Here is a 14,521-nt window from a genome sequence, read left to right on the forward strand (position 1 = left end):
CATTTTCCTTTCACATTTTGACTCGTACACTTTCTACACCAATGCAAATTATTAAGAGTCCCAAAAATAAACACATCCAAACCAAAGATACAGGGATATTTAGATTTTTTTCTGCGTAATTAACAATTTAAATTAAAAAAAATAAAAATATTCCTAATATTTGTTGAGGGGAAAAAATAATGAGTATTTTTTGTAAGTGAATTATTGTGAAGGAGCTGGAGCGGAAGTCGTCATCCATGCCCGTTTTGAACAGAGGAGGGCTAAAATGGCAGAGTACCTGGCATCCATTTTTGGGACAGAAAAAGATAAGTAAGTACTCCACGTTATCTTAGTTAAACGTTATGGGATTAATAGCGTGGTTCCTTTAAACGTGGCTGTAAATATCCGCTCTGCGTTGGATTGTAGTTGCAGTAATTAACACAACACTTGCATGGTGCTAACAATGCTAACATGCTAACCATCGTGAATAAAATAAACACGCCGCGGATGTTAAAACTCCGTTCTTGATGTGTGGATGCTGAACAATGATGGATTTTTGCAAGGGATGTTTCCACCGAGACTCCATCTATGTGATATAACGTGAAATATCAACTCTTAAGCCTGAATTATGGTTCCGCGTTAAAACGACGCAGAGCCTACGCCGTAGGGTACGGCGTACGGTACGCGTCGACGCGCATGGTACGGCGAAGGTCGCCGCGTACCATACGCCGTAGATTCTGCGTTGGTGTAACGCGGAACCATAAATCAGCCTTCAATGTGATGGTTGTAACCGCGTGGTTTTGAATGAAGCTGCACTTTGTTACCGTTCCAGGTGAATAAAACACAAAAAACCCACCCAGCGGTTCTATTTGTACCTCCTTGAGTGGGAAAATGTATACCTAGTCTGTTTTCCTCACATAAAACTACACGAAATGAAAAGTTGTAATTCAATGGAATTGTTTAAAATGGAGGGAAATTATGCTGCGAATTGCTATTAAACAATCCGTGCTTAAATTCTCTTATTTGGGTGTCTGCTTTAATTACTAAGTTAAAAACCCTACGGTAACAGCCATTTCACTTCGTTTGGGGCTTGAAAATCTGTCATCTAACGAGCTGTTCTAATTTGGGGGGTATTGTGACGCCATAGACCCAGATTAATACGAATCATTGTAATAATAATATATATTTTTTTTTTTACATCTTTTTATTTGTATTTTGGGCAATAACAAAATGATAAAAACACAGATATCGAAATCAACCCTATCAAGTATGCCATTTTTTTAAATCCCAACCCACCCACAATTGCATGGCTGTACAAAATAATATATAAATGTGCAGAGAGGAGAAGGAAAAAACACACCTACAGTACAGTAATATAATAATCATTTTTATTTATTGTAGTAATTTAAGTAATAATTTTATATGAAATTAACACTTTCAGCTGCTATGAATTACAGTTCTTATTGAAAATACAATGATGACAATTTTCTTTTGTCTTAAATTAAATGAATCATTAATTTTTAATGGAGACACCATTTGTCGTCTCCTTCTGCTTACAAGGGCGCTAAGTTTGAGTTGAGTAGGCAAATTTGTACCTCTTGTGTTTTCCTCACATAAATCTATACAAAATTAAAAGTTTTTTTTAAATCTAAAGGCTGCGTATTGTTATTAAACAATCTGTGCTTAAATTCTCTTATTTAGGTGTCTGCTTTAATTACTAACTTAAAAACCCTATGGTAACAGCCATTTCACTTCGTTTAGGGCTTGAAAATCTGTCATCTAACGAGTTGTTCTAATTTGGGGCGTATTGTGACGTCATAGACCCAGATTAATACGAATCATTGTAATAATAATAATAATGCATTTTATTTATTGTAGTAATTTAAGTAATAATTTTTATATGAAATTAACCCTTTCAGCTGCTATGAATTACAGTTCTTATTGAAAATATAATGATGACAATTTTCTTTTGTCTTAAATTAAATTAATCATTAATTTTTCATGGAGACACCATTTGTCGTCTCCTACCTCCTTCTGCTTCCAAGGACACTAAGTTTGAGTTGAGTAGGCAAATTTGTACCGCTAGTGTTTTCCTCACATAAAATTATACAAAATTAAAAGTTTTTTTTTTTTTAAATCTAAAGGCCGCGTATTGTTATTAAACAATCCGTGCTTAAATTCTTTTATTTAGGTGTCTGCTTTAATTACTAAGTTAAAAACCCTACGGTAACAGTCGTTTCAGTTCGTTTAGGGCTTGAAAATCTGTCATCTAACGAGTTGTTCTAATTTGGGGGGTGTTGTGACGTCATACAATCAGATTAATACGAATCATTGTAATAATAATACATTTTATTTATTGTAGTAATTTAAGTAATAATTTTATATGAAATCTAACCCTTTCAGCTGCTATGAATTACAGTTCTTATTGAAAATACAATGATGACAATTTCCTTTTGTCTTAAATTAAATGAATCACTAATTTTGAATGAAGACACCATTTGTCTCCTCCTACCTCCTTCTGCTTCCAAGGACACTAAGTTTGAGTTGAGTAGGCAAATTTGTACCTCTTGTGTTTTCCTCACATAAAACTACAAAATTAAAAGTTTTTTTTAAATCTAAAGGCCGCGTATTGTTATTAAACAATCTGTGCTTAAATTCTCCTATTTGGGTGTCTGACGTAATTACTGAGTTAAAAACCCTGCGGTAACAGCGATTTCACTTCGTTTAGGGCTTGAAAATCTGTCATCTAACGAGCTGTTCTAATTTGGGGCGGGTACTGTGACGTCACAGACCGAGATATACCAAGAATTACCCAGATTTATCTCTACCCGGTTTCAAATCTTGGTACATTTGGTTTAACTCTAAAGTGGGTACGCAACACTATACCCCCATTCATACAGCCAGTTAGTTCTTTCTGTAGAGCCTTTATTCACATTATGCTGTATAACTGTTTGTACTGCAGCTGTTACACCCCTATTCAAACGTGGGAGGGAGTAGTAGGGTATAACTGTGTGAAATGAGTGCTGTGTGAACTGGCTTTGTTGAAAGCTGTAACAGGGCTGCAAGGATGCCTGCAAACTCAATGTAGAGGATGAAATCAGGGACGGCCGTCTGATGGAGGCAATAACGAATAAGATGAAGGCACAGCAAAAAGCAGAAACAAAATAGCGCAGGAATTTCAATCACAGTAGTTTGGGGAGGTAGAGACTGACTAAAATGGCTGTATTACAAACATCGTCCCTGGAGCCTCAGTAGCTCCCCAAATGCCAGCACTAGTATATTAGGTCATTTCCACTAGTACATGCTCAGCTCCGCTCGAGGGTCTTCCACTGGAAAACCCTCGAGTACTGGTTAGTACCTCAGTTTTTTCGCACCTACTTGGCTGTAGTTCCAATCGAGCTGAGTCTGGCTGAAAATGCAACGTCTCCAGGCTGCAGGCACCTGATTGGCCAGAGAGCAACGTCTCTGATGAGTCTTGAGAGAAACTCCTTCTCACCTGCCATATTTAAAACCCGGCAAAAACTAAACTTTGGTACAGCGAAAAATTACCATCAAACCTACTTCGTGATGCAACGAGGATGTCCACGCATTTCTGTGCCTCGTGGACGACCACCACATCCAGAGGGAGCCCGGTGGGGAAACGAGGAACGAGAACCAGGCCCCACCCACATTGAGGTGGTACTGAACTGTAATGGAAAAGGGACCAGGGCCAGTCAAAAACTGTATCATAAGTGTATCAAAAAGGACATATGTGGTATTATTGATTAGAGACTTTAGGGACCCGTTGCTGATTGTGGGCGTCAAAGTAGAGGAAAGGGATTTTATTTAGGTCGTGGAACGCCATGATCCGCACACTGGGGATGGAATACTGTATCTTTGTGGGATCACACAATTGGAGAGTGGCGATGGAGTGAAGAGGGGTTCTCCTGTATGTCTTAATGGCTTGTATGAGTAACCTCAAAAAATATATTTTTTATTTCTTAAAGAGATCTTTATAATTTTCCTCTGATATTATGACTAAAATATACCACAAACATTTCATTGAGACCCGGATACTTTAAATCAGGAACAATGTGATCTTACACACCTGACCAAAAATCCTACTCTTTAGCAGAGGTACTGTTATTATCACCTTATTTTTTTGGTTCTTTTATATCCGTTGACTAATAATTTACAATGAAAAATGTTTTTGGTAAAAATTCAGGTAAGTGTGATTTGAGGTTGCATCTTCATCTGAAATGGAGTATGTCTAAACCTCTTACAGTGCAGTTCTTGCCACACCGGTCTAACTTTTGTTGTGGAAAATGATGAGCCATTCCTAATTTGAACTTCTTTTTCATTGTTTCTTTCCTCTTTTTTTCCAGGGTCAACTGTTCTTTTTATTTCAAAATTGGTGCCTGCCGACATGGAGACCGCTGCTCCAGATTACACAACAAGCCAACATTTAGTCAGGTAAATCTTTGCATTTATTTGTTTGTTCTATAAATTAATTTTACTGGCTGTAGTTTTTTAAACTTTAGTATGCTGTTAAATGTGTTTTAATCTCGGAAGCTTAACCAGGGACATGGGTTAAAAACTAGCTCCTGCTAGAAACCTGCATGCATGTCATCTACTTTATATTTTCATGAAGCCAATTCTTAGAATAATTTCTCCATGTAAAATGAGAATATAAATTAATAAAATTGCTATATTGTTGTTTTTCTTCTAAGTGATAGTCACATTGAAATAAAAGCACCACAAATTAGCAAAAGATCTTCAGGTATTTTCTTACTGGTGCTATTTAGGTCGGCCCGAAGGCGCTCTGGGGATGAGTGTAGTTCACTCGGGTCAGTGACTCTGGTACGCACCAAAACTGCTGTACCGAGGCCGCTCAGACAAGGTGGTCTTGGTACGACTACCAGCAAAGTCTGGTGCGCTTTGTGGAGTGAAAGTGACACGACCTCAGTTTGACCCAACTATGGGCGCTCTACATATTTGAGCTAAAAAGGCTTGCTGGGTGTTGTGAACCAGCACATAAACAAACATGGCTAAAGAACGTAGCGCTGCTAGTCATGGACAAACAACCTTTATACTTAATTTTTACAGTAAGTTTTAGAAAATTCAATGCAGAATAAAATATTTTCAATTGTCTTTCATTGGTACCATTTTTTTTTTTTGAATCTTAAGAATGTGCTTTACATCAAAATGAATTCTAATTATTGTGTATTTTGATTTTTTGTGTGTTTTAGACGATTGCGCTGCTTAACATTTACCGGAACCCTCAGAACAGCGCCCAGTCCATGGACGGACTGACCTGTAAGTAAAAGATTTTTAAAAAGGAGCATTGATGGCGTCTAGGAGTATTTTTTCTCTCTGACATCAGTCAGCAGTTGTTGCTAGAAGAGTTTTTTTTAAATGATGTAAGTCTTAAAATTTTCAACATTTTTATTTATCTGCCGTTATTTTATTAAAACCAGTCTGTCACTTGATGATAGTTGTTCTCCACTTCAACGTTGTTCATAGATTCCTACCCTTCAAATGCCAAAATAACTGTAATGCTTTCATGTTTTTAATCTAAAGATCTTAAACTCTCCAACGGATGCCTTTTTTGTTTTTAAATCTTACCATGATAGGAAACAGAACAAGCACAAATATGTGTATGATACAGCAGGGAAGAATTTCCAAACAGAAAAAATACAAACCAATTCTGTGGTTTGTTTGGGATTTAAATGATGCAAAGCATCACAGTTATCAAAGAGAGTATGACCAAAACCCACATCAAGCAAAACTAATCTAAAACAACTCATCTATAAAGCCTCCTATCATACAAACAAAACTGTTTTCCATCATTTTTGTTTTCTTTAAACGCCTGACGTTCCGTATAATTATACCCTCTTATATTTCCACGCTCTTCTGTTTTGTTATTTTAAATTATCTGGCAACAGCCTAAATTTCGACACATCCCCTTCCTTAAAGTTTGAACAGAGTCTTTCTTTATCCTGGGATTTCAGAGTGCAGCCAGAATCCCTGACCTTTAGCGTAACGTTCGTCTGAACTTGGCTGCAGCCAGGTCTCTGAGCAGCCGGTCGTAAGAAACTAACTTTTGGTCAGCTATGTATTGTATATTTGAAAACCAATTTAAAATGATTGGGGAGGTGTACCCAGACTTAACTGGAGTTGTTTACATTTGTGTTAGAAGTAATCGGGTCTCTTCTTTCTCAGCTTGATTTTCAAGCCAGAAACAGTACATTGACAAATATTACAACCATTTTTGTTAATTAATTCATCGTCTGCAAGTAACAGAGTATTTGAGTAACTGTCCCTACTGGTAAAAAAAAAAAAGAGATAAAATCAGCTTAGAGAATCTTTGGTGTTTGACAGATTCCAGTTTGTTCCCTCACAACAACTTTTTGTTTTAATGTTCAAAAACCAAACTGAACAATTAATTATTTTGTTCAAGGAATGTAGCTGTGGAAATGAAAATAAATCGATTCTTTACTTTATTTATTCTTTTTCATAACCACAAGGTACCGTCAGTGACATGGAGATGCAGGAGCACTATGACGAATTCTTTGAGGTAACTTTCACTCTAGTACTTGTTTTTTTTTTTTTTTTAAAGCTGTGTCTGAGAAATTGAATCCTCTGTTTGATTATAATCAATTTAAGCCATTTTCACAACAGTAATTAATGGAAAGTTTATTACATTCTTAAGATAATAATGCTACAATGGAGAAAAAGGATTCTTCTTGAAGGTTGCTGCTTAAGATGAAAGAACCAAATTTACTATTGATTACTATTTAATAAGCTCTTAATTGTGACTATAGAGTTAAACAGTATCCCATTTTCTAAAAGACAAGGTTCATTCGTCCCTCGTGTCCATACAGGAAATGTTTTCATGCGAGCAGCTGTGGCTCCTTAGACTGATCTGGCTTGTTTTAAACTTCACTGATGATAAATTTCATCAACGGAAGCAAACAGCTGCTGTGATTGGTGATTGATTGTTGGAGGAGTGATTCTGGGAGTTATTTTAGGTCAAATTAGACTTTAAAAAAAATCTGTGTAAAGGTTTGCGTGGAAATATGCTCTTCTAATCAGTTGTTACACATCCTCTCAGGAGGTCTTCACAGAAATGGAGGAAAAGTACGGAGAAGTGGAAGAAATGAACGTCTGTGACAACCTTGGGGACCATCTTGTGGGAAATGTTTATGTGAAGGTAAGTGGGGGGAGTCATATTAAATTCTGAGTACATATATTGTGTAAATGAAATGATATTTCGCAGGATATTATTTGGACCCCGAGTTGAATATTTCCTGTCTTTTGATGGTCCTTCATAGTTCCGTAATGAGGAGGATGCTGAGAAGGCCGTGATAGACCTGAATAACCGCTGGTTTAACGGGCAGCCCATCCATGCCGAGCTCTCTCCGGTCACAGATTTTAGAGAAGCCTGCTGTCGCCAGTATGAGATGGGGTGAGTGCCGCTCGAGAAAGAATCTTTATGAGATTTAAACTGTCTTTTCCATGACGGCATCATGATAGCTGCACATGGTATAACACAAACAATGAATATGGAGCTAGAACAGTCTCATAATTCACAAATGCACAGGACAAGTTTTACAAATGCACGGACCGATTTGCAAATACACACACCGTTTCACACGTGCACAGGACAAGTTTTACAAATGCACAGAACGATTTGCAAATACACACACAGTTTCACACGTGCACAGAACAATTCACACGTGCGTAGGACAAGATACACAAATGTATTTTTGATGCACACACAAATATAACCTGATTTACACATGTTTTTTTGTCTGTGAGCTGCGCTGGATTTGTGTGTGAGTTTTGAGACTCCCCTGACGTGACGAGATCCACACATAGGTTTTTTTTAACACGGAAGGATCTGCAACCAATCAGATTAAAGGGGCGGATACACCTGCTGTTTGAAAGTTCTGCGTTAGCGCTGTTCACATAGAAAAGTGATTAATATTTCAAGATAGTGGAGTTAAGATAAATAAACACCAACAGAAGATAAAATATAAATAAACAGGATGGAGAGGAGATCACTGTTGCTTTTCTTGTGATCCCGGTAAATAAAACAGCGCGATTGGAGATGGTTTGTCTGTGGGACTGTTCAACCAGAGCCGTCGGGAGAGCTCTTAGTCCTGCCGATGCAGAAACTGATGATGAAAAACAGCGGAGATTTTTGTATATTTGCTCTGTTTGGTTTCACGAAGTATTACTGTCCCGCTGATTCAGCTCAGAACAAGACAGACAGCAGCAGAGCTGCTGCGCTGTCTGACGGGGACGAGCTGCAGCGGCAGGTGGAGCAGCAGCGCACATGTCAGGAGATTAATTTACCGACATATCTGGAGTAAAGTCGGTATCAGTCGACTGATAACCGAAGAACCTCTGTATCCAGCTCAGATGTTTGATGATCGGTGGACTAAACCCCGACCAGCATCATCACGGCTGCATCTTCCCATGCATGACTCTGCACCGGGAATGTGTTGATCTGCCACCGCTGTTTTGACACATGTTTGTCTCTGTGTGGTGGCGATGTCACATCATAAATGTGAGGATAACAGCTGCTTGTTTCTGACCTCCACATCTGGTCACTGGTCAGCTGGTGTCTGACCGGGACCAGCGCCGCTCGCGGCCAGAGCCAGAACACAACCTGCAGCAATATTCACCCCCAACAGGCTCGTTCTCCTGAAAGACACCTGTAGTTCAAATACATAAATATCTCCGCTGTTTCTCATCAGTTGCTGCATCGGCAGGACTTGGAGTGCAGTCTGTTGGCGGCTCTGGTTGATCAGCCCGACAAACCATCTCAGATCGCGCTGTTTTATTTACCGAGATCACAAGAAAATCAGAGCAGTGATATCCTCTCCATCCTGTTTATTTATCTTGTATCTCCTGTTGGTGTTTATTTATCTTTATTCCACTAACTTGAAATATTAATCACTTTTCTAAGTGAACAGCGCTAACGCAGTTCAAACAGCAGGTGTATCCGCCCCTTTAATCTGATTGGTTTAGAGTGAATCGTCCCCCACGTAGGTCTGCTCTTATGATTGGCTGAAACAAATGAAGACATCTGATTGGTTGCAGATCCTTCCGTGTTAAAAAAAAACCTATGTGTGGATCTCGTCACGTCAGGGGAGTCTCAAAACTCACACACAAATCCAGCGCAGCTCACAGACAAAAAAACATGTGTAAATCAGGTTATATTTGTGTGTGCATCAAAAATACATTTGTGTATCTTGTCCTACGCACGTGTGAATTGTTCTGTGCACGTGTGAAACTGTGTGTGTATTTGCAAATCGGTCTGTGCATTTGTAAAACTTGTCCTGTGCACGTGTGAAACTGTGTGTGTATTTGCAAATCGTTCTGTGCATTTGTAAAACTTGTCCTGTGCATTTGTGAATTATGAGACTGTTCTAGCTCCATACAATGAAGGCTTCAAAACGGCACAAAACAAATTTAGTTATAGAGAATCTACAAAGTTCCAAATTTAAAAGAAACTGCCATCATCAGTTACAGTCTCATGTGTTTATGCGAGGCCTCAGAACGGAGAAACGTTTCTCTGTTTGAGAGCATTTATTTTGCCGTGAGAACCGAACAGAAAATCAAAACTCTGTTAATCTGTTTGGAGGCAACTAGGTGTTAAATTGTGGTATAGATTGAACCTTTCAGGTATGTGTGGTACCGTCATGTATCCAGCCTTGCCATCCTTTTCCCCAGCGAACATCAGTTTGTGTATGTGACTGCAGATTTTAGACCAACCGCAGGAAGACCAAACATCATCACAATTCATGCATCAGATCCTTCCACCCGATCTGAGACTGCCCCCAAGAGGCGGGAACACGCCATAACACGTAGACGTGAGGCGACCCTAGATACTATGGTCAAAGATTTTACCGGTTTTCTGCGTTGACATGGTCTGAATATGCTGTTGTGAAATAGTTATAAATAAAAGTAGTCATCAGTAATGGCCCCTGGAATAACTTGTTTTCTCATGAATGCGGATGTCTAACGAAATACTGTAAAACACCGTAAACTTCCTCAATCTGTGTTGCAATACATGTGACTCAATATCTCCGTAAAAACATTTATATCTCCACTATAGCTATAGATATTTTTGATTGTTCATTTCTCACAAACCTGGTACAGGATACGGCTTGCATAGTAATAATTTTTTGTGATTTTTGGACAGATTTGAGGGCAGACATTTTCAGACAATCTTACTTTAGTTGAATCTGTACTCTGCATATGTTGAAGTTGCTAACATTAATCCATTTCTCTAACTGCGTTTGATGTTTTCTCCGCAGAGAGTGCACCCGTGGTGGCTTCTGTAACTTCATGCATCTGAAGCCCATCTCTCGTGAGCTGAGGAGAGAGCTGTACGGCCGCCGGAGGAAGGGGGGGTAAGACCTTCACGCTAACTTTCAGGAAGTTTGGTGCACGTTCCTGCGTAGTTGTCTGATGGAGACTTGTGCTTCCTCTCCGCTTCTGCAGCCGCCGCAGGTCTCGGTCTCGATCGAGAGAAAGGAGGTCCCGCTCCAGGGACAGAGGCCGAGGAGGCGGAGGCGGCCGGGACCACGAGAGACGTCGCTCCAGAGACAGAGAGCGCTCAGGGCGGTTCTGAGCGGAACCCCACGACTACTTTACCCCTTGTCCCTGAATCCATCCCATCTTTTTTAAGTATGTTCCCTACCAGATCTGTTCTAGGAATGCCTGAGATGTACCCAGTTTTGAAGCTGTGACAGCATTGAAAAACTTTTTTCTTTTTTTTTTTTTTTCTTGTCTTGATTTCTTAAAAATTACTTTCACCTCATTAAAATTAAATTTTTACTTAACACGACTGATTCCTTCATCATGTACCATGAAAGTGTTGGCTGGAAGGGGGGCTTTCAGAGCTGGAGAGCTTTTTTTCTCTCGACATTTATGTGAAGTTTATGAATTGGCACAAAATCTACAATAAAATGAGAAACATTTTTTATATTTGAACCCAAGTAAGACTCAAAATCAGATGAACTACAAATGAAATGCATTAAATCAGCTTTAGAGTCAGCAGTTGTATAGCAGTTCTTCAAGATCATGAATGTGATAAACTGATGGAACCACACATGTACTTCAGGCTACGGGGAAGGACCTCTGTGCTTAAAAAGAAAAAAGTAATTTATTTCAAAGTATTTATAACGTAATGTGGAGACGGGCAGCTGGGGGATGACTGTCAGTTCTGTAAAGTATCAAATGCTGCCCCTAGTGTCTTATTACACAACCCCCACCCCTGTGTCGTGATTGGTTCGGTACATAATGTACCGGCTCTACGAGACCCATCCTATTTCTCTGTACTTGTGAAACATCATCTGCAGCCAAAGTGCTGTCCAGGTCTCAAGTCCGGTCCAAACCCCCGGATGTGTTCGTGATCTGCCCATTTTGTCCAGGATGCATGCAGTGGAGACTTGAGACTGCAAAGTATCCCAAGATGCATTTTTGCATCAAAAAGCGAAAGTAATAGAAGAGGGGAGTAGATATAAAGTAATAACTTTATTTTAGTTCATCAGAATGTAGTTTTAATTGATTTTCTTGCAGAAAATATAGTTATAACTTCATTTTTGTGGTTAAGCTACAAAGAGGCTATTTAAGATGCCTTTTTTTTTTTCTTTAAATTTACGTTCAACTTTATTTATAATGCAACTGAGATACAAAAGTGTAAAATCCAATTAAAGAAAGGCTTAATTATAAAGGCTGAAGTGAGAGCAGCATGTGGTCTATTTGCAGTTGTATTAATGTTCAGGGTGTGTGTTCTTACGATTTTTCGGTATTTTAAAGGGTAGAAGTTTTTCAATACTGAGCCATGACATCATCAAAGACGCGGCTGGAGACTGAGAAGCGTCCAGAGTAACTCAAGTCTTCCCAGTATGTTCAGATATTAAATAGAATGTGAATAATAAGCCTTCAACAGCTGTTCAAGCTTTTGTTGGTGCAATACAACATAATTCATTTTCAAAGCATAAATACTTCCAACTTCAAGGATGTATTCCTCTGACACTGGTCATGTACTAAAATAAATTGATATCAGGAGATAATCGATTTTATTTATATAGCCCTTTTAAAAGATCTTAAAGACGCTTCACAGACACAAAGATAAAACATCGAGAACAAGAAAATTAAAATTAAAAACTACAGGATAAAAAAGATAAGAGATAAAAGATAAGAAACAAATCACACATTAAAAGCTGTTAGGAAGAGGTGAGTTTTGAGTTGTGTTGATTATGTCATTGAGAGGTCAAGACTTTTTCAGATTATGAATACATTCATTTAATTAATCTATTTAAATAATAATAGCTTGCACTTATATAGCGCCTTTGAAGGAACCCAAGGTCGCTTTACAGGAAAAACAGGAAAAGAACAAACAAAACAAGAACACAACCGGACATAACAGGGGAGGGAACCACTTAATGGGGAAAGGGCTTGGTGTGGGTGAACCCTGGCAGCTGAGTTCTGCCCGTACTGGAGCCTGTCCAGGTTTTACTGGGAACCCCGGACAGGACTCCATTACAGTAGTCCAGTCGGGAGGTGATAAAAAGTAGGATTTGAGCTAGTTTCTTCTTCCAGTTGCTTTTTAAATTTTTCTATTTCATCAAGGAACGACTTATGGGCCTCTTCATGCTTGGACTTAACCTCAACGTCTTTTTCAAGCGTTTTGGACGACTGAAGTAAATCCTCAATAATGCCTTTGCACTGATTGAGCTCTTCTTCATAGACCAGTGTGAGCCGGCGTTCAGCCTCCAAACCACTTTCACCTTCTTTGATTTTTTTCAAATATACAAGGGAATCTTTCTCTGCTGTATCCTTAAAGTATTTTTCTTGAGCAAGAAAGAAGTCCTCTTTCTCCAGCTTTTCCTTAAACATCTCCAGCTCATCTGATGGTTTAAGCTCTCCTCTCTGACCACTTCCAGAATCGTGGATATTGAGATGATGATGTCATCAGGCTGTGTGATGTCATCAGGCTGTGTGATGTCATAAGGCTCTGTGATGTCATCAGGCTGTGTGATGTCATAAGGCTGTGTGATGTCATAAGGCTGTGTGATGTCATAAGGCTGTATGATGTCATCAGGCTGTATGATGTCATCAGGCTGTGTGATGTCATAAGGCTCTGTGATGTCATAAGGCTGTGTGATGTCATAAGGCACTGTGATGTCATAAGGCTCTGTGATGTCATTCTAGTATGGGGAGGGTGGAGTTAAAAAGGGGCGGGATCACAGGCCTCAAGTGTTCCAAATCACTTCTATGGTCTCTGTCGTGGAAAATCCTATCAAAACACTCTTTTTTGTGAATCTTATTAAAGTGGCAAGAGGTTTAGTCAGAGGATCAATCCTCAGGGAGTTCTTCAATTACTTCAAATTGTTTCATATTCTCCTGAGGACCTCTGGATGACGCCTTTATCCAATAAACACACAGATAAACCCGCACAAAATAAAAATGTGCCCAAAAGACACAAACCAGTAGATTACTTAATTCCATTCAAGTATTTGTTGAAATATTCATCATTTTTAGACTTGTTTTTATCAAGAGTCAAATAAAGATATAGTTGGTAGTTAAACAGTTAAACATCTTACCACATCTGACAGATCTGAAGCCATCACAACTGTCAAGCTATTGCTTTTGTGTTTAATACTGCTATTTCGATATTTCTGCATCATTTATATATTATAAGAACTATTAACAGTTTTGTGAATCTTGTGAATGATAATATAATCTGTGTATCGACACAGCGCCCCCTACAGCAGGTCGTGTATTAGCAAGACCTCATGAATATTCACACAGTGTCTTCTTCTGATTGGTTGTCTGCCAGAAGGTCCTCATAATTTTTAAACTGTCCTTCTAATTCACGTTTCGCTAATTACACTGGGGATGAGTTGGCAATATGATTACTCTCTATGCTATAAAACTGAAGATTTTATAAAGGCAAGGCAAGTTTATTTGTATAGCACAATTCAACATGAGGTAATTCAAAGTGCTTTCAACATTAAAAGACAAGACACAATTAAACAGTAAATAACAAATAAAATGAAATAAAATGATAAGAAAAGAGGTAAAATAATAAAAAGAACAAGTTATTAAAGAATAAGGGCAGTAGAGTACAGCTGGTAAGTATTTAATTTAGGAGTACGCTTCAGTAAACAGTAATGTTTTTAGGCCTGATTTAAAGGAGCTGACAGTTTGGGTGAATTGTGGTGTGCTTGTGTCTGTCTGTGTGTGTGGCATTAATATGTTTTATGTTTGTGTATTTTTTTTATGTAAAGCACTTTGTGCTGCATTTTATGCATGAAAGGTGCTCTAGAAATAAAGTTTGATTTGATTTGATTTGATTTGATTTGAGTAGACCTCAGTCAACAGGAAGTTTGTTCCACCGGTGAGGAGCAGAATAACTGAACGCTGCCTCACCTTGCTTGGTTCTGGTTCTGGAACCACAACAAACCAGATCCAGATGAACCTCAGGGGTCTGGGAGCTTCATAGGAACTAACAGATAAAGCATGGATTTTGGTCCAA

At 38.7% G+C, this 14,521-nt stretch overlaps 1 protein-coding gene across 1 annotated transcript; it reads left to right on the plus strand.

Moving 5' to 3' along the window:
- The first annotated feature begins 225 nt into the window (after positions 1–225).
- Positions 226–10,817, plus strand: u2af1 (U2 small nuclear RNA auxiliary factor 1). Its single transcript, XM_061724427.1, has 8 exons — positions 226–309; positions 4,344–4,431; positions 5,208–5,274; positions 6,486–6,535; positions 7,073–7,171; positions 7,293–7,426; positions 10,290–10,385; positions 10,477–10,817. Exons 1-8 carry the CDS (start codon positions 266–268, stop codon positions 10,604–10,606), a joined length of 708 nt encoding a protein of 235 aa, XP_061580411.1. The 5' UTR covers positions 226–265; the 3' UTR covers positions 10,607–10,817.
- The last annotated feature ends 3,704 nt before the right edge of the window (positions 10,818–14,521 follow it).

The sequence above is a fragment of the Cololabis saira genome, chromosome 6 (genome assembly GCF_033807715.1).
Source record: "Cololabis saira isolate AMF1-May2022 chromosome 6, fColSai1.1, whole genome shotgun sequence".
Classification (NCBI taxonomy): domain Eukaryota; kingdom Metazoa; phylum Chordata; class Actinopteri; order Beloniformes; family Belonidae; genus Cololabis; species Cololabis saira.